Source organism: Ranitomeya variabilis, chromosome 8, assembly GCF_051348905.1.
Source record: "Ranitomeya variabilis isolate aRanVar5 chromosome 8, aRanVar5.hap1, whole genome shotgun sequence".
Lineage (NCBI taxonomy): Eukaryota > Metazoa > Chordata > Amphibia > Anura > Dendrobatidae > Ranitomeya > Ranitomeya variabilis.
In genome coordinates this window covers 66,033,759-66,060,605 of record NC_135239.1, presented here as the reverse complement: position 1 = coordinate 66,060,605, position 26,847 = coordinate 66,033,759, and the positions used below count along the sequence as shown (strand labels likewise).

The 26,847-nt window shown below is 44.4% G+C and overlaps 1 protein-coding gene across 5 annotated transcripts in view; it reads left to right on the top strand.

The window, feature by feature from the left end:
* Positions 1 to 23,976, top strand: part of PRRC2C (proline rich coiled-coil 2C) — a 117,925-nt gene extending 93,949 nt beyond the window's left edge. For 4 of the 5 annotated variants that reach the window (XM_077278512.1, XM_077278513.1, XM_077278511.1 and 1 more), the window contains exons 19-35: positions 7,640 to 7,973; positions 9,161 to 9,246; positions 9,338 to 9,523; positions 9,998 to 10,246; positions 10,344 to 10,460; positions 10,543 to 10,644; positions 10,958 to 11,216; positions 11,298 to 11,501; positions 11,700 to 11,821; positions 12,720 to 12,838; positions 12,962 to 13,193; positions 13,292 to 13,393; positions 14,621 to 14,827; positions 16,809 to 16,912; positions 17,466 to 17,601; positions 20,717 to 20,944; positions 22,076 to 23,976. In XM_077278512.1, coding sequence (XP_077134627.1) covers positions 7,640 to 7,973; positions 9,161 to 9,246; positions 9,338 to 9,523; positions 9,998 to 10,246; positions 10,344 to 10,460; positions 10,543 to 10,644; positions 10,958 to 11,216; positions 11,298 to 11,501; positions 11,700 to 11,821; positions 12,720 to 12,838; positions 12,962 to 13,193; positions 13,292 to 13,393; positions 14,621 to 14,827; positions 16,809 to 16,912; positions 17,466 to 17,601; positions 20,717 to 20,944; positions 22,076 to 22,351 — 3,063 coding nt within the window. In that variant the 3' untranslated portion in view covers positions 22,352 to 23,976. The remainder of the gene's footprint in view (positions 1 to 7,639; positions 7,974 to 9,160; positions 9,247 to 9,337; positions 9,524 to 9,997; positions 10,247 to 10,343; positions 10,461 to 10,542; positions 10,645 to 10,957; positions 11,217 to 11,297; positions 11,502 to 11,699; positions 11,822 to 12,719; positions 12,839 to 12,961; positions 13,194 to 13,291; positions 13,394 to 14,620; positions 14,828 to 16,808; positions 16,913 to 17,465; positions 17,602 to 20,716; positions 20,945 to 22,075) is intronic. The other variant, XM_077278514.1, reaches the window with a different exon arrangement.
* The last annotated feature ends 2,871 nt before the right edge of the window (positions 23,977 to 26,847 follow it).

The window sequence follows — 26,847 nt, the reverse complement described above, 5'->3', positions numbered from 1 at the left end:
GTTAAATAGGGCCTGAGCTGTGCATTACAATAGTGTAGTTTGTGGACCCCGATTCCCCACCTATGCTGCCGAAATACGTTACCGAAGTAGTCGTTTTCGCCTGTCAATCAGGCTGGTCAGGTCAAAAGGGTGTGGTGTCCTCCCCCAGATTTTGCGTAGTTTTCCGTTGGTGGCATAGTGGTGTGCGCATGTCCAAGGTCCCGAATCCTCTGCCAGGGGTGTGAAAACAGCAGCGATGTCCGTTATTCCATTGGTGGTCGGTGGGCGCGGCCATCTTGCTTTGGCCGCGCGTGCGCAGAAGCGGCGCTCTGCTGGCCGCGGCTTCAGGAAAATGGCCGCGGGCATCCGCGTGTGCGCAGATGGCTATCGCGGCGGCCATTTTCGTGAAGCCGAGATGCGAACTCTGCTTCACGAAAATGGCCGCCGCGATAGCCATCTGCGCACGCGCGGATGCCCGCGGCCATTTTCCTGAAGCCGCGGCCAGCAGAGCGCCGCTTCTGCGCACGCGCGGCCAAAGCAAGATGGCCGCGCCCACCGACCACCAATGGAATAACGGACATCGCTGCTGTTTTCACACCCCTGGCAGAGGATTCGGGACCTTGGACATGCGCACACCACTACGCCACCAACGGAAAACTACGCAAGATCTGGGGGAGGACACCACACCCTTTTGACCTGACCAGCCTGATTGACAGGCGAAAACGACTACTTCGGTAACGTATTTCGGCAGCATAGGTGGGGAATCGGGGTCCACAAAATACACTATTGTAATGCACAGCTCAGGCCCTATTTAACGGTATTTTTATCTCATACCGAAAAAACGGGGTGACAGGTTCCCTTTAATGAAATTAAGTGTAACTATAATAGGGCATGATTTACCTGTGGTATAATGTGCATGTGGAATACCCTGGCGTCTCTCTGCACCAAGTGTTTATATGACAGGGGACTTGTGACTGTAATACCCTCAGGAGAGTACTGTATGATGGCCTAGCCAGCACTCAACTCTGCTCCCAGCAAATCCATAGGGGTATTGTCACTGACAATAAGTTTGTAAGCAGCTCTTCTAAGCACGGTCTCGTGATTCTAGTCTTATTTGTTTAGTCATAGGGCTTCAGTCGCTTGTCCTTCTACACTCACGCATTCCACAGTCTCGTCAGTAATCATGCCTGGCATTATCAAGTCTCTGTGCCACAGTTCCGGCTGCTCCAGTGTCAATCAAGAATTCTGTCTCTTTCCCTCCTGGAGGTGAAGAAGGTGGAAGATTGGTCTGAGTGTCCATTTTCTCCACAATTCCAGCACTTTACGGTTTCTAAGTCTTTAGGTCTCTCATTACGTCTCTACTGTTTTCCTTGTCCTCCAGCATACATCATGACACGTCGTCTTATTGTCCTAGTTTGTTCAACTCCTTTAGCAACTTTCAGGAGATCTTTTGGATCTACATTCCTCCATTCAGGTCTAGCTGTCTGTACTGCGTCTCGTAAGTCTTTGGTCATACCGTCAATGAATGTATTTACCAATACTTTAACATCAAGTGGGTTTACTGGACTGTACCCCATGTCTTCCCATTTAAGCTGTAACCGTCTAAAGTACATCTCTACACTCTCTTCTTTTGTCACATCTGTATGTGTCTTAATTATGTGTCCTAGCAAGTCACCTGCTTTTGTGCTCACTAACTACCTAGGCCTGCCCAGGTGCACTTGTACGTCCATCATATTGTCTGTCTTTTTGTCTATAAAATGGGAAAGGTTGGTTCTCAGGATCAGCCAATTGTTTTTAGCGTAACTAGCTAGTCAGAGGGCCTCCAGGGATAATACTCCTGTATCTGTTTTACCCTACCTGATGTGGTTGGTTCTCTGGTGGTGGGGAGTGACTAGATGACCGGTTGGGGGTGACTAGACATGCTGGTCTACAGCTCCTTCCCAAAAGGATTACTGTCAGCCTACTCCCAAAAGTTAATGTCCCCACTATCCACCAACCACAACCTGTGTCAGCTTCTTATGTCACTACATGTGATCTTGTCTGGACAGGATTCAGTGTAATTCTCTTAGGTCGGGTTGCAGCACAGATCATACAAGTATTTCTCCAATCTGGGATTGTCTGACCACAGTCCATCTGTCTTGTCTGGGTCTCTGGTTATACAAAGGTATAACAGTAGCAGTAATGTGTCAGTCATAGTCGGACTTTTAAGCATCAAAACATTCATAATACACCTTACTTTCGTTCTTTGTCTGTGCCTTTTTGTACAACAAAACATCCACTCACTGGCATTTTTGCCTTTTTCAATATTGGTTTCACATTTTTCACTGCTTCCTTTTTCCAATCTGTACAGCGGCTTTGGATCCCATTGGGGGCCCTGACTGCACACAGAATAAGTTGCCCATGGCTTCAACTTATCCGCTCAACAACACCGAGCAGGTTCCCTACCTACCACTCGGTGGCACCGAGCAGGTGCACTACCTACCACTCGGTAAATCAGCTGGCTAGCACAGCTCCATGGACGGCAAGGTTACACCACCTAATGCCGTAGACTGACTGTAGCAGGTTACTCCGTACACTACATCAGCCGTGCAGTTGGTTACCTCCTCTGCTGATCCTCAATTTGCTATATCAATCACTCAGCTTGAAGCAGGTGAATCTTTTACCAATCTTTTCAATCACTTACAAGTTTTCCTCTAAAAATAGGCACAGTTCTTTATCACTTTCAATTCCATACAGTACTTATTGCTTTAAACACAAATCTCTCAGCGTGTACTAAACAAAGGACAGAGAAACTTCAAAGGGGAGAAAACTCAAGCAAGTAGCGCAGGGGTGCACTTCCCTCCTCCCATCTGGTATTTCGCGCTGATCAGAGCTTTGTGCCTCACACACACAGAAGCAGTTTACAAAACATTCATCCTCTCGGAATTAAAAACAATTTCTCTATACAGGCAAATCACTGCACAACTTGAAAAAGCTGATTCTGACCGCGTCCGGCCAAACCACATATAGACATACATAGAAACCTATCCAGTATCAAACCATATATAACACAGGTTTCTCTGAATCTCAGATGTAAATTAAATGTACATTAAAAATATCCACAACTCATTCATCCTGGACCCTCAACAACACTTAGATAAGTAATGATACTTATGTGATCATTCATTCATGCGTGCTCAGGGATTGTTTTGTTTGATTTTTTTTTTCTTTTCCTTTCACTTTTTAGTTGAGTTTCACAAGAAGAAAATCCCTTATCTCAATCACTCCACCTCTTATCTCATTCAGAGGTTCTCATAGACATACACGCATACAAGGCTCACACAGCCTGTCTATTCTGCACTTTGGAATTTAACACAACTCTATATAAATAAAACTGCAGCAGTGTCCACTGACACTCTGAAAACACTTTAAGGCCAAACAACAAAAACCACGGCCTTATACAAAATACAGCTTCATATAATGTACTGCCAATCCAAAATGGCCAAAATAACAACACTGCACAGAGTCTATCCCAGCTCTTGTATTACACACACTAAACAAATACACAACCAATTAGGATATTGACAAATAATACAGATAACAATTATCATCTTATGACTCTATTATTCAACTCTCATACGGACATAAACAGACAAAACAAACACAAAACTCACTGGTGATGTGTGGATTCTTTGAACCGTGTTTACAGCCTTTTACCCAGAGGTATGGAGAAATCCGGAAGAGAGATTGCAGGTGCAAACAGATTGTAAGAATAACATTTCTTACCTTGCTGCAGCTGTTGTTTGCATTATCCAATCTCTCTGGAAGCTCCCACATACGGATTCCGAATAAGGCGGCTGGTTACACGGTCCCCGTTCGGACGCCAAACTGTCGTAGCTGTTTTCATTCTGACCCAAATGTCAGCTGACAGATCACCAGTGAGTCCTAATTGTGGATTTACGCCCTTAGTTGACAAGCGCTTGGAGACAAAAGACACCTCACACGTATCCCGTGAGCAAGTCACTTTTATCTGATATATAAAAAGCCAAAGCAATGTTTTATACCATTTACATCCAATGCATTTCAATGTAACTCATGTAGCCCCCACCAGCACCCAGGGTCATATTCTATTTACCATAGCTCAGAACATATTGTAACTGACTATTGAGAACATACATGATAAGAAGTGTAGTCTCCTTGGAGAGGAGACCATCAGACTACTGAGTCAACAGATTCTAGTAATTCTAACACTTAAAGGTAAAAGGCACTTAAAGGCAAGGCAGTTAAAGGCAAACTATTAACCCTTCTATAACACTGCCCTAGGCACTCACCTATTGGTGAGTATGACACTATCGGCAGTGACTTTGGCAAAAACACTATCGGCAGTGACTTTGGCAAAAATCGCTGATGTGGCCTTTTGCAGCAGATCCAGCAGTTTTCCTGCATCTGCCGCTTAACGGATCACTTACGACAACGCTGCGTTCGGCCTCATTCATTCCCTATGGGACTTGTGGACATGTGCGGCACTTGCGGTTTTGCCGCGATCCTGCAAATGCGGTACTTACAGCAATGGAAAAAAAATGCTGCTAGCAGAGTTTTTTTGTCTCGCTGCACATGTTCGCAAGTAGCCATCACTACCTGTCTCTGCACCTTGCTAGCTCATCCCTGACCTAAAACTACACTGTAAAGCTTTAGAAAAACAATTTATTAACTGACATATTCTTATGATAATGAGGGCTACGGCGTAGACTGGGACGGGCAGTCTCCGGGTCTCCATTCTCTCTCTGTGCCAAACACTCAGTCCCTGCCTCACTGCCTGTGCTGCACTGTGCACAGACATCCCTCCACAGATCCCTGGAATCACCGCTCGCAGTAGCATACCGGCAGAGGTGTATTTAGGTTTTCTGGCACCCGGGGCAAGAATTCATTTTGGTGCCCCCCCCCCCCCCCCCTCCACCCCCTTTCCCGAGCACATATGCGATTTGCACACTTAGACATGTACCCACGAGCTCCTCTCCCTTATGCTCTCAATGTTCAGTGAAAAACTGAGAGAAGCAGAAGAGAAGCTCGGTGTCACAGGACCACAAGTATGAAAGTCACATATGAGTGAATTGTCCATGTGACGACTACTGGAACCTGCAGAGCTGAATCCTGACATCACAGGCTTCTGAATTCTCACAAATAATGCACTGCAAAGGGAAAATAAACTCCAAGCAAATGTGGCACTAAGCACCTATGGATTTTTTTAATGCATCCACTTCCAGTGAAAAAATGTTAATAAAAATTCATTTATTTTCTCAAAATAAAAAAAATAAAATATATTTGTAAAATATTTTTTTAAAATACAGTACAACGCGTTTCGGCTGCTATTTTTACAGTGCAGCCTTCATCAGGTAGCAAAAAAAACAACAAAAAAACAGACATACAATAAGCACTATAAAGTGATGTTACAACCTCCAAGTTTTCTTATTTCTGAGGGTTCCTAGAAGGGATTAGCAGGGCGGGATCGGGGATCAGGATCCGAAGCAGGATCTCAGTTCTCCAAATTGAGCTGCACACCTTACTGGATTATACAACATACGGAGAAGAGTTGCCTACAGAATTGATTCCTTGAGAATCTCAATTTGCATTTCTTACCGATAGAAAGTGAGCATAACCATAACTAAAAGAATTTTTTTTAACTGTTGGTAAAAACGTATTACGCTCAGAGGAAGCGCCGCACTTGTCTCTTTTTTTCCCTCTTTCCCTAAACCAGGGTATTTCTAAAGAAATAATGCACTGCACACTTTTTTAGGATTCTCCCTTGCCGGTGGACAGTCATGTCAGCACAAGCATGTGATTTGTATACTCTGACCACATTCTGACTAGACGTGGCCTCGCTCAGTTCATTTTCATTGAATGGGGCCACACATGTCTAGTCATCGCATGACTGCATGTATGTAAATCGCCAGCACGAGAGAATCCTGACAGCGTGCAGTGCACTCCTAACATAAATAAAAAAATGAGAATTACCGTATATACTCGAGTATAAGCTGACCCGAGTATAAGCCGAGACCCCTAATTTTGCCACAAAAAACTGGGAAAACTTATTGTCTCGAGTATAAGCCTAGGGTGGGAAATGCAGCAGCTACTGGTAAATTTCAAAAATTAAAATAGATGCCAATAAAAGTAAAATTGATTGAGACATCAGTAGGTTAAATGTTTTTGAATATCCATATTGAAACAGGAGCCCCATAAGATGCTCCATACAAAATACGCCCCATATAATGCTCCATAAAGTTCATGATGGGCCCCATAAGATGCTCCATAGAATAATATGCCCCATATGCTGCACCATAAAGGTTGATGGCCCCATAAGATGCTCCATAGAATATTATGCCCTATATAATGCTGCACATAGGTTAATGATGGCCCCATAAGATGCTCCATAGAATAATATGCCCCATATGCTGCTCCATAAAGGTTGATGGCCCTATAAGATGCTCTATAGAATAATATGCCCTATATGCTGCCGCTGCGATAAAAAAAGACATAATCACCTCTCGTCGCTGGGTGTCGAGTGCCGGGGGCCTGAGCAGACAGAGACACTGGTGTGCTATGGGGGTCAGGTGCCGAAGTCGCCGCTGGCTTAGGCCCCCGGCACTTGCGATATTCACCTGTCCCCTTTCCACCACCGCGTGCCGCTGTGTCTTCAGGGTCTCTGCATTGACTGTTCAGGCAGAGGGTGGTGAAACGGGGACAGGTGAATATCGCATGGCTCACCCTCCCCCGTTATACTCACACTCCTGGCGCAGTCTCTGCACTTCCCTGCTTCGTCCCGGGGCCTGCAGCTCCTTCCGGTGTTGAGCGGTCACATGGTACCGCTCATTAAAGTAATGAATATGCGCTCCACCCCTATGAGTGGAGTTGCGTCCATATTCATCACCTTAATGAGCGGTACCACGTGACAGATGAGCACAGGCAGAGCTGCCGGCGCTGAGACTATCGGAGTTGCTGGCATCGCTGCGCTGGAGGAGGGTGAGTATGATGTCCCCCAGACTTAAATTTAAAAAAATAAAAAATCTTGCTCAGGTGCCACTCCCCGCAACCTGGCACCCTAGGCAAGTGTCTAGTGGAAAATATGGCCCTGCGCATACATACATTTCCGTCCCGTGTCTGAAAGCGGCAAATCCCCGCAGCGCACTATCTGGGGGTATTCATGAGTCTGCAGGCACACAGAGTGACTGCAGACTTATCGATTTGGACTAGACAACCCCTATAAAGCCTAAAAAATGGAGTGCTGTCCATTGTGCTGCAAATTGGCCATATTTGCAGTCTACTGGTCTGCTCTTGTCGGCTGTGATTGTAGGGTAGGAAAGATACATGCAAGTCTTCTGACCACTGTGCAGAGTATGATGATGTGGCTTGGGGGGAAGACAGTCACAAAGATGAAATGATTTTATATAAAGAATCAGAAGTGATATGCTACTCTTCGTTAGACACTGAAGATGTCTCTTGTCATGGCATAGTTCTCATTTATTCTTTGTGTTCCTTATAATGCACAGAGCATGAAATATCCAATCTTCTAAGAGACATGGGGCACAGACAGGCTGTAAATGTATTACAACACGGTGCATACCATTTGTATAGTTGTGTTTGGTTCAGTGAAATGATTAGACTTGTTCTGATGAAATACTTTTAGGTTTGGAATAAAAAGGGTTCTGGTGAGAAGGGACGAGGCCAAAATTCGAAGCTTCCGCCCCGTTTTGTGAAGAAACAGCAGCAGCAAGCGGCCGCACTGCAGGCCCAATCCTCCGGGCTTACTGCTCCACAAAGTATAACCCCATCTGTACCCCCTGCAATGGCTTCCAATCAACCTCCAGCTTCTGCCCAGACACAGCCGGCAACAAACGGGTCCGAGTTTTCTGCACCTGTAAAACCGCAACCTCCATCACAGCCACCTAGTGCTCTGGGAACAGAGCTATGGGAAAGCAAGATAACGGCCCCGAATGTTCTGAATGACCTGTCCAAGAAAAGTAAGTAACCTCTACTGTATTCCCAAGAATTAAAGGGAATCTGTCAGTAGGATCAACCTTCTAAGTTGTGTGTATGGGCACACAGGTTACAGGAAGCTGATGACACATCAATGACACATTGATATCTGCGATCTGATGTTTTATTGCAGAGAAATCAAAGTTTTTCTTAATATGTAAATGAGCTGTTAAGATCTATGGTCTGGACATAGATCTCTGCAATAATCTGCCTTCAGAGATTATACATGTTACCAGTGTGAGACATGAAATCACTGACAGTCTGCTCTCCTGATCTACATGTCTCAATGGTGACATCCCCTTGCATTTATAGTAGGCTCGTCAGATTCCCGGGGAGATCTACAGTATGTCCGGCCCATAGATCTTAACAGCTCATTTACATATTAAGAAAAACTTTGATTTTTCTGGAATAAGACATTAGATTGCACTTTTTCAAGGTATAATTTTATTCTATACCCTACGTGCCCATATACACGGCTTAGGAGGGTTAATCCAACTGACAGATTACATAAGTGCTTAATAACCGTAGATTGAGAACAGTCTAATTTGCATTTACAGGCTGTAGCTAATCTTGCTCTCAGCTGAGAAGTGGATGCAGTGGTGTCAGATACAGGGAAACTTCTGTCTGATACATTGTTGCCACCCACTAGAGAAGGGTGTGGAGATGCTGCTGGACTGGATGTAGTTGAATCCACTTTTCAGCTGCTTTGTAAGGCCATGTTCACACTTTGGGAGTTCTGTCAGAATTCAGGTGCCAAATGGAGCTTAAAGTCTGACCGAATATGATTTCTTATTTAAAGGGGTTGTTCAGTGAAAGGCTGGGATAGGTGATCTGTTATTGATCAGAAGGGATCTGACTGCAGCTGCCTGCCTAACCACGGCTCCATTAATTTTTGATGGTGCTGGAGAGCTTTGCTTGCAGCTTTTTCCGGCGGCTCTATAGAAAATGAATGGCGCCTTTGTTGAACATGCGTTCTGCCACTCCATACTAATGGGGGGATAAATACTCCACACTCTGCTGATCGGTGGGTAGGTGATAACAGGGGTCTTCCTGCTAGGCTTGACTAGACATCTGTTAATTTGTACTAATGACTTGTAAAAATTGAGTAATTGTTTGTAAATTCTAGTAGAAAGTAAGACTATATTCATGTAATGTGTAACTTGCTTTTTAGTGGGACCTATAAATCCTCCACAGCCGCCATCTTCCAGTGCCTGGAATAAACCTCTAACAGGTTTTGTGTCCGCCACCAGTTCTGAGGTACAATCAGCCCACACTGTATACAATACACTAAGATGATGGGGTATGTAGATTGTTTCTCACCTTTAAATTGAGGGGTATTTCCTTACAGACATCCAAAAATGGCCAAGATGTCACAGTCGACTTGACAATGGAAGCTATTCAGTTTGGCGCCCCTGCGTCCAGCAACAGTGACAATGAAGGGGCTCCGTCCATCTCCGAAAAAACAGAATCGCTGCCTGAGCCAAAGGAGCAAAGACAAAAGCAGCCTAGGGCTGGCCCAATCAAGTCTCAGAAGGTAATGGTAGTTTGTGTTTTGTTGTTTAACAATATTACCACTTTTGACTTTCCAGTTATTCGCTCTCGGCCATTGTCAGCCCTGTGGGCAATGCTTGGAGTGGACCAGCAGGGCCATGTACAATGGGCCAATCCATTTACTTCTCCTGGCTGTGGTCTTGCAGTGATGGGAGATTAGGGGAATGCAGCTGTTAGACCCACCCGATCTAACAATATTGCATATCCAGTGGATAGCTGATCATTATTGTAGCCTGGAATATCCCTTTAAGGCTAGTTGGTCACCCACAATGGAGAATCTAGATATGTTAGAGTATAGCTATTCCTCCCGCCTCTCACCAGTTACATTTTGCTCCATAAATTTTTTACATCATTTTTATTTTATTAGAACCCTTGATACATTGCTATTGGTGGCAGCTGCCACAATACTATGTTACACATTTTATGTAACACGTTTTGTAATATATTTTTTTCCTAGATACATGATCTCAATGTAATTCAGAACAAGGAATATCAACCAGGTCCTATTGGTAAGGAGCGATCATTAAAGAACCGCAAAGTAAAAGAAGTGCAGTCTGAGCCCGAGACTCCGGAAAAACAGATTCCAAATACCGTTCACACAGCCGAACCTGTCACGTCAAAGGACACTAAAGTTATCACCGAGGTGGCCACTGAAATCACCAGTATGTTGTCTGTGTCTGCACCTGAATTCGGCACAAGCACCAAGGTACTAGGAGCCCGCCATGCGTGGAAATCTCATGTGTGTGTGTGTGTGTATTGGGACTAAATCCTTAAGTATTCATTTTTTTTATTTTATCTGTAAGGAAACTGTAACAGACTACAGCAGCCTGTCCAGCTCCCTGCCCAGCTCCCTGCCCAACACCCTGCCTAACACTGCATCTGCAGGCAGCTCCAAAATGGAGGCTACTTTGGTTCCTAATGTAAGTTTGGCTGATGTCTCTCTTCCTCCAGTCTTTGATTTGACACCCGAGAGCGGTCTCCAACCGAAAACTGTCATTACAGGTACCCCTGCCTCACAGTCTACCCCTGTCTCGGAGAGAGACTCTTCAGCAGAGTTCAAGCCTAACTCCTGTGTCTCCTGCCACAGTAGACCTGACTCTGAAGGTACGGTGCATATATGCAGAAAGTAATACTAGAAGTCTAAAGGCGTTATTCTCCATGCCAGGTGTCAGCAGGAGATCCACTTGTCTACTAGATGTTGGTGGCGTGGAACATGTTTTCTCTGGATACTTGCTGAGTGTCTACTCCCAATCCGCAGTGTGTGAGCCCACCCTTATGGTGTTCGTCCCTGCGATTTGCAGTTGGATATTTCAGAAACTGATACTTATGTGATGTCCTTGTGATTTTGTCTGTTTAGCGTCAAGTCATCCAACATTCTTGCTGACTTTTATTCTGTTTTATGTGGTGTTTTCTGCAGATGGAATCTGCTCGCAAGGCCTGGGAGAACTCCCCTAGTGTTGCTGAAAAAGGCTCCCCAATCACCTCTGCCGCCCCCCCTACCAGCACCTCCGTAGTAGGGGCTTCCTCCAATTCCAGCACTGGGGTTGGTAGTATATCTGCCAACAGTGGAAATGCTGGGCCGCCTCCGCCCAGTAGCGTTCCCTACAATTCTTTCTCCAGTGCATCCATGCCGCCTATCCCAGTAGCCTCAGTGACGCCAACTACATCCTTATCAGGTAATGGGAACTACTACTGGTGTTTAATGTTCTCTTGGATGCATCCAGTATATATCATGTCCCGATGCTTCCTCCATCTAGGTGGTGGAACATACACAACATCATCGCTCAGCACAAAAACGACCACAACGTCCGACCCTCCTAATATCTGCAAAGTAAAGCCTCAGCAGCTCCAGAGCAGCAGCGGTATGCCCTCCGCCAGCCACTTCTCCCAGCTTAGCTGCATGACCTCATTAATGGCACAGCAGCAGAGCCCACAGGTCTATGTCTCCCAGTCTGCAGCAGGTATTCCATCTTTCTTTAATTTTACACTTTTTTTAGCTTGGATTTTCTTTTATGTAGAATAAGAGGGTCTCTACTGCAGCAAGCTGCTTCTCAGCTAGAGAAAATGCAGCCTCAGCGCCTCCTGTGTTCTCCAATGTGATCACCAAATGTTTTTTTAACACTTTAATGTTTCTTATGTTTTTCTTTCTTGTGGCACAGGGCCGGCTGCACAGATACCTGCTTTCTATATGGACACAAGTCACTTATTTAATACTCAGCATGCACGATTGGGTCCTCCAACCCTAACCCAACAGCAAGGATTCCAGCCGAGTCTCTCCCAAGTGAGTTTGTGGGGATGGTTTTGTGCTTATCACTGTAAAGAAATAATAAAAATTGAAGGGGTTATGTATCATGTACAAATTGTGTGCATTCATCTCATGATGGGAACCCAGCAATACGTCTTCATTTACAAGTATGTCCTGAATTGCCAAACCAGATGCCGATGCCTGATACGTGGTGTCAGGAGTAATGTACTTTTCTTGTATATGAACACATGGACTTAATTGACCAGAGGGTTACCTCCCTTCTTTCTTGCTGGCCCATAGAGATGATCAAAGAAATTCCCAGGACTCAGGTGTCCTCCAAACCACCTCTTACCTGCCTGAATCCTCGGCACCGCTTCTGATTATTAGACTATGTCGTCGTCATTCCTGATCAACGCAAGCATGACGCCAGGTCTAGTAATCAGAGAAGAAGCCCTGGGGATGCTGGCAGGTAGGAAGTTGGCAGATGTCTACTTCGGTGGCCGTGGACTATCGACATGGCCAGAGACCAAGCTGCTAATCATTTTCATCATTTGTTGTCCATCATCAAGCACATACTATCTGTGGTGCTGCCACTGTGACTGCTGTTTGCTCTCTACTTGGGGGCTCCATAGCAAGTGCCCCAGCAGGAGGGAATGATTGATCAGAGCCAAAGGGCGAGTGGGGTATCATGTAGGGTAAAAGTTAATCCTAGGGCATGTAGTATTACAGTGCATGCTGAAAAATAAAGGGATGTAAGTAAGTTTTATGAATACGAGTTAAGATAAGGGATCATTTATAAAAGTAATTTGACGCATTATCATTGTCAGTTTTTAATTTTTTTTCACTAGTATCCTAAAAAAAACATTTCATTGTTGATGAACAAAGTATCACCTCTGACTTCTGTTCATTTCCAATTTTTTTTTTCTTTTTTAAGATTCCAATCCCCATCTACGCTCCCCTCCAAAGTCAACACCAGGCTCAGCTTGGCTTAGCACCTGCTCCTCCTGTATCCCAAGCCCAAGAACTTTTTACTCCCTCTCTCCAGCCTTACAGGTAGGTCCATTCAGTCCAGCTTGGTAATAACTGGTTCATCTAATGGAGAGAATGTAAATGAGAAGCGAATAGTAAATTAGTGTATGACTGAAATCTCCTTCCATCATCCAACCTTCTCCATAGGTCTCAACAGGCATATCTACAGAGCAATATGTCTCAGCCTTCACCGGTTGTCTTGTCTGGTGCTACCTTACACAATTTCCCTGGAGTACAACACCAGGACCTTGCTAAAGCTCAGTCTAGCTTGGCGTATCAGCAGACCACCAACACCCAGCCCATTTCTATCTTGTATGAACATCAGCTTGGTCAGTCTGGTTTGGGAGGATCTCAACTTATCGATACACATATTCTTCAGGTAAGATATTAATTTCAGCAGAACAGTGATTTGCTTTATAGAATTATTTTGGGGGGCTACTTGAAAACCTACAACTCCTCTTCACTTCACCTCCACAGACACGACAGGGGCTCGGCCAGCCTTCTAATCTGTATTCTGGGCAGCAGCCTAGTCAGACCAGCTTCTACAACACGGCTCAGTCTCCGACAGGTCTTCAGCAGGTCAGCTTTGGTTTCTTCAGCATCAGCACCACCTTTGTTCATGACTTCTGACCGCTCAGCCGCATTAAAGTAAATGTGTCTGAGCTGCAATTTCAGATACACTGTGTAAGCAAAAGATGTGATGTTTTGGAGGGAATGCCAAATTGATCTAAATCTTTCACAACTCATTTATCCACTGTGCAAAGGGGGGTTCATTTGTGATCTGTTATCAAGCGATCTGTGTCTTGAATAAAGTTGAGCGAATATGTTCGGAATTGGTCGCCGGATCTGAATTTGCCATATTGGTACCATATTCGTGCCGAATTTGTTTGATGATCGGTTCCAATCATATTCGGTAATTTCTGCTCCATTGACATTCGGCTGTGTTCAGCGAATATTGCAAAAACAATATTCACCTCCGGTTGTAATCGGAACTGAATTTTGAAAAATTCGCTCCACTCTATTCCTGAGCGATGTTTGAGTTCTCCTTTTGTATGATGCACTCTCGCACTAAGGCTCTTCTACTATTCTCTCCCAATTAACGTTTTAAATCGGTAGCTTTGTAGTGAACAAAGTTTGTTCAAGGATCTACTGAAATCCCAGTATGGACTCCTATAGAAAGTCCAGTGAAAGGTTTCAAAAACTTTTACCAGTTTTCACAAATGTTCTTGTATATAAGGGATAATGTTTCTAGTTGTGGAGGAGAGTGACTGCCTAGCCTGGCATGCCAATGTGAGGAGACTTTTATGCATTGCAATGCTTCTCGGGGAAATTCAATATGCAAATTGCCTCTTCAGAGAGGAAGAGGACTTGAACTCTAATGCCACCTATTGTGGAAGTAGCAATCCTAAAAGTCTGTAACAAACCTTGCCGTATGACTTTATTACCTTATCCATATGGTAAAGGTCGATTGTGACTTTATAGGATTGCCATTTCCAATAGGTGGCGCTAGAGTGAAGTCCTTTACCTGCTGTTCTGTTGGTCAAAAATGACTGTTTTTGAAATTCTATAATGTTATAAAAATTCAGCGTGTGATTCTGAGACTTGAGGGTCCCTGACTTTTCGTCATTAGGGGGGTACTCTCTGTGGGAATTTTTTTTTTTTTTTATTTTTGTTTACTTTATTTGGTACAATTTTTTTATGTGAAATCTAAACAGAACAGCAGGGTTTTAAGAGGCAATTTGCACACACATGTTTTGTTAACTTGAATTCTGTATTAGTGAGATTATCTTAACCTTGTACTTCCAGATGACTGTACCTTTGCAGGGATCGCAGCTGTCGTTGTCCAACTTTGGTTCTACTGGAGGGCAGCCCCTCATTGCTTTATCTCAAACTCTGCCACCCGCACCTCAAGCGCAACACCAGAGTCTCTCTAGGGCCAGTCAAGTGAGCCAGGCTTACCGTGGCCTCATAGCTTCTGGCAGTCAGCATGGAATGATCGCTGCCCCCGGCAAGGTGACCGCTACAATTATTCTCTTTGGGTGATGTAAGATTACATGTATGATGTTTGCATGAAGCTCCTTTTAGTTGTAAATTGTGGAGTCGGCTGATCCATCTAGGACCCGGCTACAGAGACGAGGCCTTGTCTTCATGTCTGTCCCCTACTGGGATAGAAAACTAAATATCACATCAGTTGTACAGCACTTGTCTGAGTTATTCTGCACTTAGTAGTCCCACAGGGGGTCCTGCCAATCACTGTGCAGGACCGCCCCTGGACTCCTAAAAACCTGTATATTAATGTAGAGAGCATCTCCTGCATAACATGGCTGCAGAACAGACTTCGCTTTAAAGATGCGACCAATGGAAACCGGTGTATTAGATAAAAATCGGCTGATGCTTTTATTTTGTTACTGCATATTGAAATACCATATGCTGACATAATGGGCATGGGGGAAGAAGCCATGAAAGTACTGGAAATGATCCATATAGCTGATGCTTAAAGGGGTTGTCCGAGCTCAGCAAACTATCTGCTATCTATCAACTTGATGATCGCTGAGGGTCCGACTGCTGGGACCCCTACCAATTCTGACAGCAGTACGCCGAAATGCCCTGCTGAAATGGAGCTCAACTATGTCTGCCAGGCCCATAAGTAATAAAGCGGCGGTGCACATGCATGGCCTGTTACATTTCAGAATCCCAGATAAATGTAACAGGCCATGCATGTGCACCGCCGCTTTATTATTTATGGGCCTGGCAGACGGTCCCTGTGTCCCACTGTGTGGTATACATTAGTGTACCCTGATATAATGCTTTTTGTCTTTTCATGTTATTAAAGAGTAACTGCACTTTCAGGTCGTGTGCGCGTACCTGCATTTTTTTTATTTAGTTATTTTTTTTGCAGTTTTTAACTTCTGCATCTGCAGCCTTAGCAGTTTCCCTCGTTTCTTTCTGATCTTGTCTCCCTCCAACTTCTCTCTCCGTAGACTTATATTGGCAGGAAATGTAATTAATCCCTCACTGCCAACAGAATTGTAGACAGATTTAAGCAGTTCTTGACAGCGAATGATGAAAGTTATGGCTCTGGGAAGGAGGGGAGCGAAAAACAAAAACGGAAAATGGCCTGGGGGTTAATTGGGGTATTTTTATCCCCAGGATCCTATCCCAATATGTAGTAGGTGTAATAATAATAATGATTTCAAATTCTTTGAATTAGAAATGTAGCATAGTTCTGCTGATTCACAGTGTCACCCCATGTGTAGGGGATTGCAATGGCAGGTTAAGACCACTAGCAACTAACTCACTATATGTGGTCGTAACCATGGTTACCTAAAGCAACTGCAACGCCTTGTACATGGGGTAAACGACATAGCGAATCAGAAGAATTATACTGCATTTTTAATTGGAGGTATTTGTTAATATTATTATTACACCTACTATATATTGGGATTGGATATCTGAGATGGGAATACCTCCTTAAGTGTTAAAGGGGCGTTCCAGGAATAGAAAAACATGGTTGACTTTAAAGGGGCTGATCTGAAATCTCATGCACAATGCATGGACAGGTAAGGCGCTATTTAAGATGGTCTTTATTTTCCTATTTCTAGCTCTTTTATACAAGTTTCTGTTTGCAGAAACACTATCACTCTAGCCCATGGGACATGTCTGATATTGTAGCTTATTATTAGTTAAGGGCGTGAGGCTGTCCTGCAGTGCAAGAGTCGCTGTTTCTGGAAAAACTGAGCTCTTGTTTCTAATCTTGTACCGCCCCTTTAATTGTCAATATTTGTATTAGTATTGAGTACTTGGCCTTCTTTGTCCCATGCGGTTTTATTCTTCTGGTCGGCTCTAATAACTATGTGATTTCTATTGTGGTATACTGTGAAGCGCTAGTATACGAGTGTGGAAATACATCTGCTGAAATGTCACCAGACGTAGTCACACATCCCCGCACACTGCATTGTTATGTGAGTATATTTATGTATCTCCTTCTGTGTAGGTGACCGAGATAGATCTTAAACCTTATGTCAGTGGCTTGGACCATGGCAAGCCTGGTACTCCACCTGTAGGAAGAAGCACTACACCTACTTCCAGTCCTTTTCGGTAAGCTTAGTCCTGTTTTGTCCTATAATGGCTGCATTAGCCTTCAGCAGTTTGCACATTGATGTAATTTATGTAAAAAATGTAACTCTTGAAATGGAATATGTGACTGTTTTTTGCTACCGATTCAGATAATGTGGTGTAGGGGCAGAGACCCTGATTCCAGTGATGCATCACTTACTGGGCTGCTTGCTGCTTTTTGATAAAACTCTCAGAATGCTGCACTCTGTATAACCTCACCCCTCTCAATGATTGACAGCTATCTGAGCGCACAGTGTTTTAGTGCGCATCGGCAGAAAGCTGCCAATCAATGCTAGGGGGTTGTATCTCCTGAATATGCTTGACTACCTGGCATCTGGTTTACTAGTCCCCTTATGATCTGATAAAACAGTGATATCAAACTACAGTAAGCAGGCCAGTAAGTGGTACATAACTGGAATCAGGGTTTCTGTCCTTTTAAATTATGATACACTCAGAATAGGTAGGGACGAATTAATTTTAGATGCATTGCATAACTTGTACAGCCTGCATTATACTCCATACTTTGTCTCTCTAGGGCAAGTTCAACTAGCCCCAGTAGCCAGTCAAGTAAAATGAGCAGCTTGGTTTACCAGAAGCATCAATTTCCTTCATCGTCGGCCAGTGTAAGAATGGGACAGCCGCCATTCCCCACACCACAGTTTCCTCCTCAGGTAATAAAAATCGGAAAAAAAATTTGTCCCATTGAATTTACGCTTTCTGCTTGTTTGCAGGTTTTGCATTAGAATCGCCACCTATTTCACTCTTAAAGGGTAAAAATCTGCAGAATTTTACAGACCAGTGGCCATGCTCTTGGTGTACAAATAATTCACTGGGGCTTTTTTAGGCTATTTCTTCTTGCTGTTTCAGGAAACAACACATGTACATAGCCACAATGAACTGACCCTGACCCTATGTTTTGTATTAAAGCATCTAATGGTCATTGTGGAGGAAAGGGGTGCATGGTCAGCTGTGACATCTATTGTGATTGGCGGATCCTATGTTATCAGCTGTGTATAGAGGTCTTGCTTGTCATTGTAATCCTGCCTCTGATGATACTGAGCCTGCTGAAAGGACAGGCCCACAAATTAAAAAAAAAAAAAAGCCCAAATGCCCAGTGTGAAAATTGCGAGATTATTAATTTTATCTTATTTAATACAGATTGTAATATGCAAAAAAAAAAAAAAGTTTAAATGCATATAACTCGAAAACCTGATTTAAGCAATTGGTGCTTTTCTGACGACACATTCTTTTTAAATTGGCTGTTGTCTAGGATTAAAAAAGATCTTTCCACACCACTTTCCAAGAAACATGAGTCCAAAGGTCTGTTCATTTAAATGGATTCTGTCTGCTCAAACTAAGTGCTTAATCCTAAGGGTACCGTCTCACAAAACGATTTACCAACGATCACGACCAGCGATGCGACCTGGCCGTGATCGTTGGTAAGTCGTTGTGTGGTCGCTGGAGAGCTGTCACACAGACAGCTCTCCAGCGACCAACGATGCCGAAGTCCCCGGGTAACCAGGGTAAACATCGGGTTACTAAGCGCAGGGCCGCGCTTAGTAACCTGATGTTTACCCTGGTTACCATCGTAAATGTAAAAAAAAACAAACAGTACATACTCACATTCCGGTGTCCGTCAGGTCCCTTGCCGTCTGCTTCCCGCACTGACTGAGTGCCGGCCGTAAAGTGAAAGCTGAGCACAGCGGTGACGTCACCGCTGTGCTGTGCTTTCACTTTACGGCCAGCAGTCAGTCAGTGCGGGAAGCAGACGGCAAGGGACCTGACGGACACCGGAATGTGAGTATGTACTGTTTGTTTTGTTTTTTTACATTTACGATGGTAACCAGGGTAAACATCGGGTTACTAAGCGCGGCCCTGCGCTTAGTAACCCGATGTTTACCCTGGTTACAAGCGATCGCATCGCTGGATCGGTGTCACATACACCGATCCAGCGATGACAGCGGGAGATCCAGCGACGAAAGAAAGTTCCAAACGATCTGCTACGACGTACGATTCTCAGCAGGGTCCCTGATCGCTGCTGCGTGTCAGACACAGCGATATCGTATGGATATCGCTGGAACGTCACGGATCGTGCCGTCGTAGCGACAAAAGTGCCACTGTGAGACTGTACCCTAAGGGGGTGTTTTCAAGTGTTTACATTGCTTTAGTTAGACATTAAGCAAGTTAGCTTTTTTCATACGCTGTCCTCCCGCAATGAGAGATTTTGTGTATAGCTAGTTTCCCTTGATCTCATCCTGGAGTGCCTAGCCAAGTGTGCGCAGTAGTTACTTTTCAGTAGCGGGGTTAACTCCTGACATACCAGCCACCTCTCTGCAGCCCATTGATTTTTATACAGCAGTTAACTGCTCACTACCCTTTCTCAGCTTCTGATGAGGCATAGTTATAAATCACCAGCCTAGCAGCTATTACACCAGGTCTCCTAACCATGGCTCTCTATCCTGACCTGTGTGCTTGTTCTAACTCTATTACCTATGTGTAAATACAGGGATAACAATGTAGAGTCAGAACAAAGTACTGATAGCTGAATGTGTTACATCAGAAGGTGTGCTGAGCTTTATAGTTACTACTACTAATATAATATACAGTTCTACTCGTCAGAACTGTCACTCGCATGGCGGGCTGTCAGAAACTAGGAAGTGAGGAGACTACAGAGTTATGTGCTGCTCAAAAGACAACTTGAGAATGCCCCTTTAAGACGGTCTGTCTGATTCATTAAAGCTTTCACTCCAGAATTCTGGTGTGAAAAGCATTGAAGGGTGCAAGATTTGAGCCCAACTCCAGGCTGTGCTAAGATTTTGTGACTTTTTTCCTTTACTTACGGTCTAGTTTAATCTTATACCACCCAATAGTAGGAAGGCACATTTGGGGAAACGTTCGTGTGGTACGGTCCCGGTTGTTTACTTCTCTGACAACAATTTCTCAATCACTATATCTCCCCCATGTAAAATAACAGCTGATACTCTCCTCACGTGCGGGCGCGGTTTCAACCATGTCGGCACTGGGATTTCCCGCGAGCCCTGCAGCCAATCAGCAGCCTCTACTCTCTCTTCCAATCGACAAAACTCACATCTGGAGGCAGCAGCTCTCATTTCTTTGTCTGGACGTCAGTTTTGTCTAATGGAAGTGAGAGTGAAGCAGCGGCAGATTGGCTGCAGGGCTCACATGACATAATGTCATGAGAGCATCGGGAGGTCAAGTGCTGTCAACTTTGGAATGTCACCTGCCCCATAGGTGAGAATAGGATGTTGGACATGATGGACTAAAGTAATTGAGAAGGGGATGTCTGAGTAGTGGACAGTCCCTTTAACTTAACGTCTGTACATTGTTTCCACCATTGTATGCAATCAGTGGAGATTTGGGGGCATCCCTATAGACATAGATGGTCACCAGTGCATTAACACATCCGTGAGTCACCAACCAGCTGCTTATCTCCATCCTGAACTCTGCAGCATCATAGGAGACTCGCAGCCCAGGCAGTGACCAACAGATGTGTGAATCCACTGCTGGATCCATCATCCCTTCTCATTTTAGAGTCTCATAATAAAATCCAAAACTTCAGAAACGATGAGTCCCTTCATGCTGCTCACTCTGGCTTATAGAGGGGGTCACTAGGAGGGGCTCCTGTTTATCATATCACAATTTGAGGTATATGGGACCAAGTTTGGTGTTGTCAGAATATATTTTCTGTTTTTATACGATTACCTGCCTTTTTAAAAAAAAATAAATAAAAAAAATAAGCATTTGTTTTATTTTTCTCCCTTTCAGATACTGTCACAACCTAATTTGGTTCCACCAATGGTCCGAGGACCACATCCAAACACGTTCCAGCCCCCTGTTCAGCGTCCACCTATCCCACTGACCAGCCAGATGCCCCCGCAGATGCCCACAGGCTTAATGAACCACCCTCGCCTTCATCATGTGTCCCGAGCCCCTCCTATTCCACCTTCTGGGGTGCGAATTAATGCAGCAATAAAGGCGGAGCAGGATCTGAAGGTCAGTTTGGTCTCTGGGATGAGATTTCATGCGCCACTTGGGCCGGTTTCACATTAGCGTTTTGAGGAGCTGCAGACTTCCTCCGTGAAGCCCCACCCTCGGCCGCACCTCCGCCGCTAGCTCCGCCTACTTCTGCATGCAGCCTGCGTACCTATCTTTAACATTAGGTACGCAGGTCGTGCGGCTGTATGCGGATGCTTCCGCATGCGTCGTTTTGACTATGCGGCGACCAGTGTAGGACGCAGCTGGTAGCAATTTCTTTTTTTCCGCATACAGCCGCACGACCTGCATAACTAATGTTAAAGATAAGTATTCAGGCCGCATGCAGAAGTAGGCGGAGCTAGCGGCGGAGGGCGGGGCTTCACGGAGGAAGTCCGCAGCTCCTCAAAACGCTAGTGTGAAACTAGCCTTAGTGTTTATCCAGGATTAATAAAAACTTGACCCATGTACAGCTGAAAACTCCAGTGTCCTCATAGTGTGTGGGTGTGTACTGACGGGGACCCTGATTTTACAGATGTTACTTACTGGGCTGCTTGCTGTAGTTTTGTCACTGTTTTATTAGTGGAGATTATCACTAGAGGACTAGTAAACTTGCTGCCATGTAGTCCAACCATGCCACACCACTTACTTTCAGCTTTCTGCCTATGCAGTCCAACCATGCCACACAACTTGCTTTCAGCTTTCTGCCTATGCAGTGTACAAAGAAAGCTGCCAATCAGTGGTGCGGGTGGGGTTATATAGAGAAGTGGTAGACCCGTGGCACATAATACAGTTATTTTATCAAAACTGCAGCAAGCAGCCCAGTAAGTAACACATTGCAAGAATCTGGGTCACTGCTGCTCTCAGATGGGGTAGCCTGGTGACAGATTAGGGAATTGTTGTGTAACAGATGCTACAGAGTATAGGGATCCTCTGAGTGGTTACATGGACAGGCCATCACCTGAATGGCTGCCGACATGTAACGCATGTAACGCTGTGTTTCTGATCTCAATGCTTTGGGTAATAATGTTTTCACTTTCAGCGTTACAGAAAAGCGGCCTAATGAAACGTACGCATGAATATACCTTGGCACATCTTAATTTATGGGACACGTCTTTTTTTTCCCCCTTTTTTTTTCTCCTTTCCCTTAAGGCAAAACAGAGAGCCGAGGTCTTGCAGTCGACACATCGCTTCTTTGAACAGCAGCAACATCAACAGAGCAAACCCGTGATGCCCAAACCTCCGAGATCGGCGCCAGTCATTTCCAAGCCTTCAGACATCATAGCAGAGCCTTCAATGATCTTGCCGGAGAAGGCAGAAGACAATTCTGCCGCCATGCCTCAAGCTACGGTACCGACCACCACAAAACCCATCAGAACTGGACCAATAAAACCTCAAGCCATCAAAACCGAAGACATCAAGTCATAAGAGTCAGCCAGGAGGACGGTTACCTTCTAAGCACTACACTTAGGTGTACGGATAAGGTTTTCATGGTTCACTGAAGAATGCAGGAGGGAAGTCAGCAGGTATAGTTAGCTGATCTGACCGGTGAAGCCATCCTTTCAGCATTTCATGAAGCGTAGACGACTCTGGGTGCAGTTGGCTCAGAGTCTTCTCCTTTCTACTAGATTTGTCTGTGACTACCGATTGCGGCATAATGCTGGCATTTAGTATTTTCAGCGTAATATGTGGGAAAGCTCACACTGTATACGATTCATTAGAAACACTACCTGGCATTTCTTCTCAATACCCCACCATAAACCAGAGCGAGCTTGAAGTGCAACGTTATCACACATGTACACCCAAACACGCTTTATGGTCTTGTTTAGGGTTACGTAGCCGGCTCCATCTCACTCCCGCTCTTTCCTCTCCCAATATCTGGCTCTTCTGTGTTGTGCCCCTCCAACACAACACATTTTCCTGAAATGTTTTGGGGTTGGCACCGACCTGGCTCTAGAGAAAAAAGGGTGCATGCGGTTTAAAAAGTTGCAAGCAGAGTTTGCCATTGTACAATCGGGCTCCTCAGAGGTCATTAATATATGGTCCGTTATGTAGAGAGGCCTAGCTTCATTTTATTTTCCCTACCCATGCTATGGTAGAAGAATGGAAACCACGCCAATGTCGCTGCTGTCGTTTCAACAATATCAGTCTATACTGTACCTTTAAGATCTAACTTCTGTGACTTTGTTTTTTTCTGTAAAAGTGAGATCACGTAATATAAAGCAAACCTTTTGTATAAATAGGGACACAGAAGTTTTACTTCTGTACTGGAAAAGACAACTGTACATTCTAATAAGATATCTTGTAAATGCAGCTATGTTGTGGTAAAGGTGTTCTTATTAAACTTAAAGAAAAAATATTTTGCCCAATTAAAGGATTCTGCTTTTGTTTTCCTTTTTTTTTTTTTTTTTTAGTTTTGCAATAGTTACAAAAATACCTGAAAAGATAAAAGTATATGATATTGGTGTATAAGGAAGGAATTCAAATTAAAAGGATGTTATACACTAATTGTGAGCCGGTCATTAAGGATGTACGGCCCTTTTAAAAGAATTATTGACTGTGATCATCTACTAGTTCGGACTGTTACTACTTCTCTGGCCAGTAATTTCCATTTAGCATTTGACTATCTTTCTAGCCGAAATGTTAGGCAAAAGCCACAGGTGAATTTTCTACTTGCCCTGAAGTCATTGCATATGACGCTCACTTGGCCTGCTGTACAGAAGAGTCGCAGACGGAGGACGAGCTGCAGATTAGTTGTATGTTTCTTTTTTTTTTTTTTTTTTCTCTTCTTTTTTTTAATTATAAATATATATAAATATATAAATACTATTGTTGTGTTTTTTTATTTTATTTCTTTAGCTGTTTTGTCATCTTTTTGCAATGGGGATAGTATAGGTTTCCCACACATCTTTTTGGCTTTGTACAGAATTGACAGCCACTCTCAGCCCTGCTGAGAGCAAGAAAGAGAAATCTGTTGTATGAAAATATGTAAGGTCTTTACTTTATCCAGGTTTGATTACAGGAACTAATAAAGTATTCTCTAAATAAATATATTGCAGCTTGTCATGAATGAATGTTTATATATGTTTTATATACACACTTTAAAAAAAAAATATATATATACCGTATATATATAATATGTATGTATGTATAATATATTTTTACTTTGCCTGTGCCCAGACTTTAGGGACATCTTGTATATAACTTTAGGGAGAAAATTCCCTGATGCGTTTTATTTTCTAGCATGAAATCTCCATTATCTGCTGGCGAACAATGACTCATGATTGTAGCTTAAAAGTAAGTATGCACTTACCGATCTGCAAACTCATACCCCTCATAAGGGCACAGCAGTGTTCTCGTTGTGTGAGGGATCTTTGCTGAGAGTCTACATTCTCCTTGCACAGGCTGCAATAAGCTGGAATAATGAAATTTATAGTGCAGGCAATGGGGGGGGGGGGGGGATGGTGGCATACTGGCTTTCCCCAAAGAGATCGGCTGAGCATGGGGTCCGATCCCCAATATGAGGCTCGGGATAAATACCAAGTCAAAAATTAATCTACAGACAGCCGAACTCTGTCCTACAGTAATGAGATGCAGAGTAGGAAAAAGGTACAACTTAAGAAGAAAGAAAAAAAAAACCCAAATACTTTAATAGCTGCCGGTGACTTCTCTCCACTCACTGTCCTGGATTGACAGGTTTCTATACGCGAACTGTCAATCCAAGCCAGCAAGTGGGGAGAACCTGCTAGGATCCTGCCTGTCTGACTAGTCTATAGCAATGTCTCTGTCCCCGGTGGCTAAAGTACCGGTATGTTTTTCCCTAAAATGTTGCAGAGTTTCAGAGCTGAACATACCTGGCTGATTTCATGCAGCCGGTCCTGATACTTACGGCCCTGTGGATCGGACAGCAGGTGTCAAGTTCACTTTCAGCCCTACTGTTAGGCAGAATTTCTATCTAGTGTCAAATGTCGCATGAGGAGAGTATAAGGTTTCTATTTTATGTGGGGGGGGGCTACAAGATTTAAGAAGGGGTTGTTCAAGTAGTAAAGTTGTGCCCAACACTTCTAACAAGATCTGCTTATTATACAATGCTCAAAAAAATAAAGGGAACACTTAAACAACAGAATCTAACTCGAAGTAAATCAAACTTCTGTGAAATCAAACTGTCCACTTAGGAAGCAACACTGATTGACAATCAATTTCACATGCTGTTGTGCAAATGGAATAGACAACAGATGGAAATTATTGGCAATTATCAAGACACACTCAATAAAGGAGTGGTTCTGCAGTTGGGGACCACATCTCAGTACCAATGCTTTCTGGCTGATGTTTTGGTCACTTTTGAATGTTGGTTGTACTTTCACACTCGTGGTAGCATGAGACGGACTCTACAACCCACACAAGTGGCTCAGGTAGTGCAGCCCATCCAGGATGGCACATCATTGTGCGCTGTGGCAAGAAGGTTTGCTGTCTGTCAGCGTAGTGTCCAGAGGCTGATGACGCTACCAGGAGATAGGCCAGTACACCAGGAGACGTGGAGGGAGCCGTAGCAGGGCAACAACCCAGCAGCAGGACCGCTACCTACGCCTTTGTGCAAGGAGGAACAGGAGGGGCACTGCCAGAGACCTCCAAAATGACCTCCAGCAGGCCACAAATGTGCATGCGTCTGCACAAATGGTTAGAAACCGATTCCATGAGGATGGTCAGAGGGCCTGACGTCCACAGATGGGGGTTGTGCTCACAGCCCAACACCGTGCAGGACGCTTGTCATTTGCCACAGAACACCAGGATTGGCAAATTCGCCACTGGCGCCCTGTACTCTTCACAGATGAAATCAGGTTCACACTGACCACATGTGACAGACGTGACAAGAGTCTGGAGATGCCGTGGAGAGCGATCTGCCTGCAACATCCTTCAGCATGACCGGTTTGGCAGTGGGTCAGTAATGGTGTGGGGTGGCATTTCTTTGGAGGGCCGCACAGCCCTCCATGTGCTCGCCAGAGGTAGCCTGACTGCCATTAGGTACCGAGATGAGATCCTCAGACCCCTTGTGACACCATATGCTGGTGCGGTTGGCCCTGGGTTCCTCCTAATGCAGGACAATGCAAGACCTCCTGTGGCTGGAGTGTCAGCAGTTCCTGCAGGATGAAGCTATGGACTGGCCTGCCCGTTCCCAAGACCTGAATCTGATTGAACACATCGGGACATCATGTCTTGCACCATCCACCAACGTCACGTTGCACCATAGACTGTCCAGGAGTTGGCGGATGCTTTAGTCCAGGTGTGGGAGGAGATCCCTCAGGAGACCATCTGCCGCCTCATCAGGAGCATGCCCAGGCGTTGTAGGGAGGTCATACAGGCACGTGGATGCCACACACAATACTGAGCATCATTTCCTTGTCTTGAGGCATTTCCACTGAAGTTGCATCAGCCTGTAATTTGACTTTCCATTTTGATTTTGAGTATCATTCCAAATCCAGACCTCCATGGGATATTAATTTTGATTTACATTGATCATTTTTATGTTTTATTGTTCTCAACACATTCAACTATGCAATGAATAAAGATTTGCAACTGAAATATTTCATTCAGTGATGTCTAGGATGTGGGATTTTAGTGTTCCTTTTTTTTTTTTTTTGAGCAGTGTACTTGGGCTGGGTGTACACAGTTCTTGTGAGGCTGTCAAAAGCCGTGTTTTGTAGTGGAAACTGCCTCAGGAAATGCTCTTAGGCCGCATTAATCGGGCCAAGATCAAATCGCAAGGCACGGACTGACCTGCAGCTCTCCCGACCAGAGCGTGACAGCCTCATGTATTTCTGTGCAACTGTCCCAATCAGGTAGGTAGAGCCGCCGGCCAGTCCAAGCCCCGCAATCCTACCTCTGTCCCATTTACATGGCTGACTGTGTTCTTACGCTGAGGATTT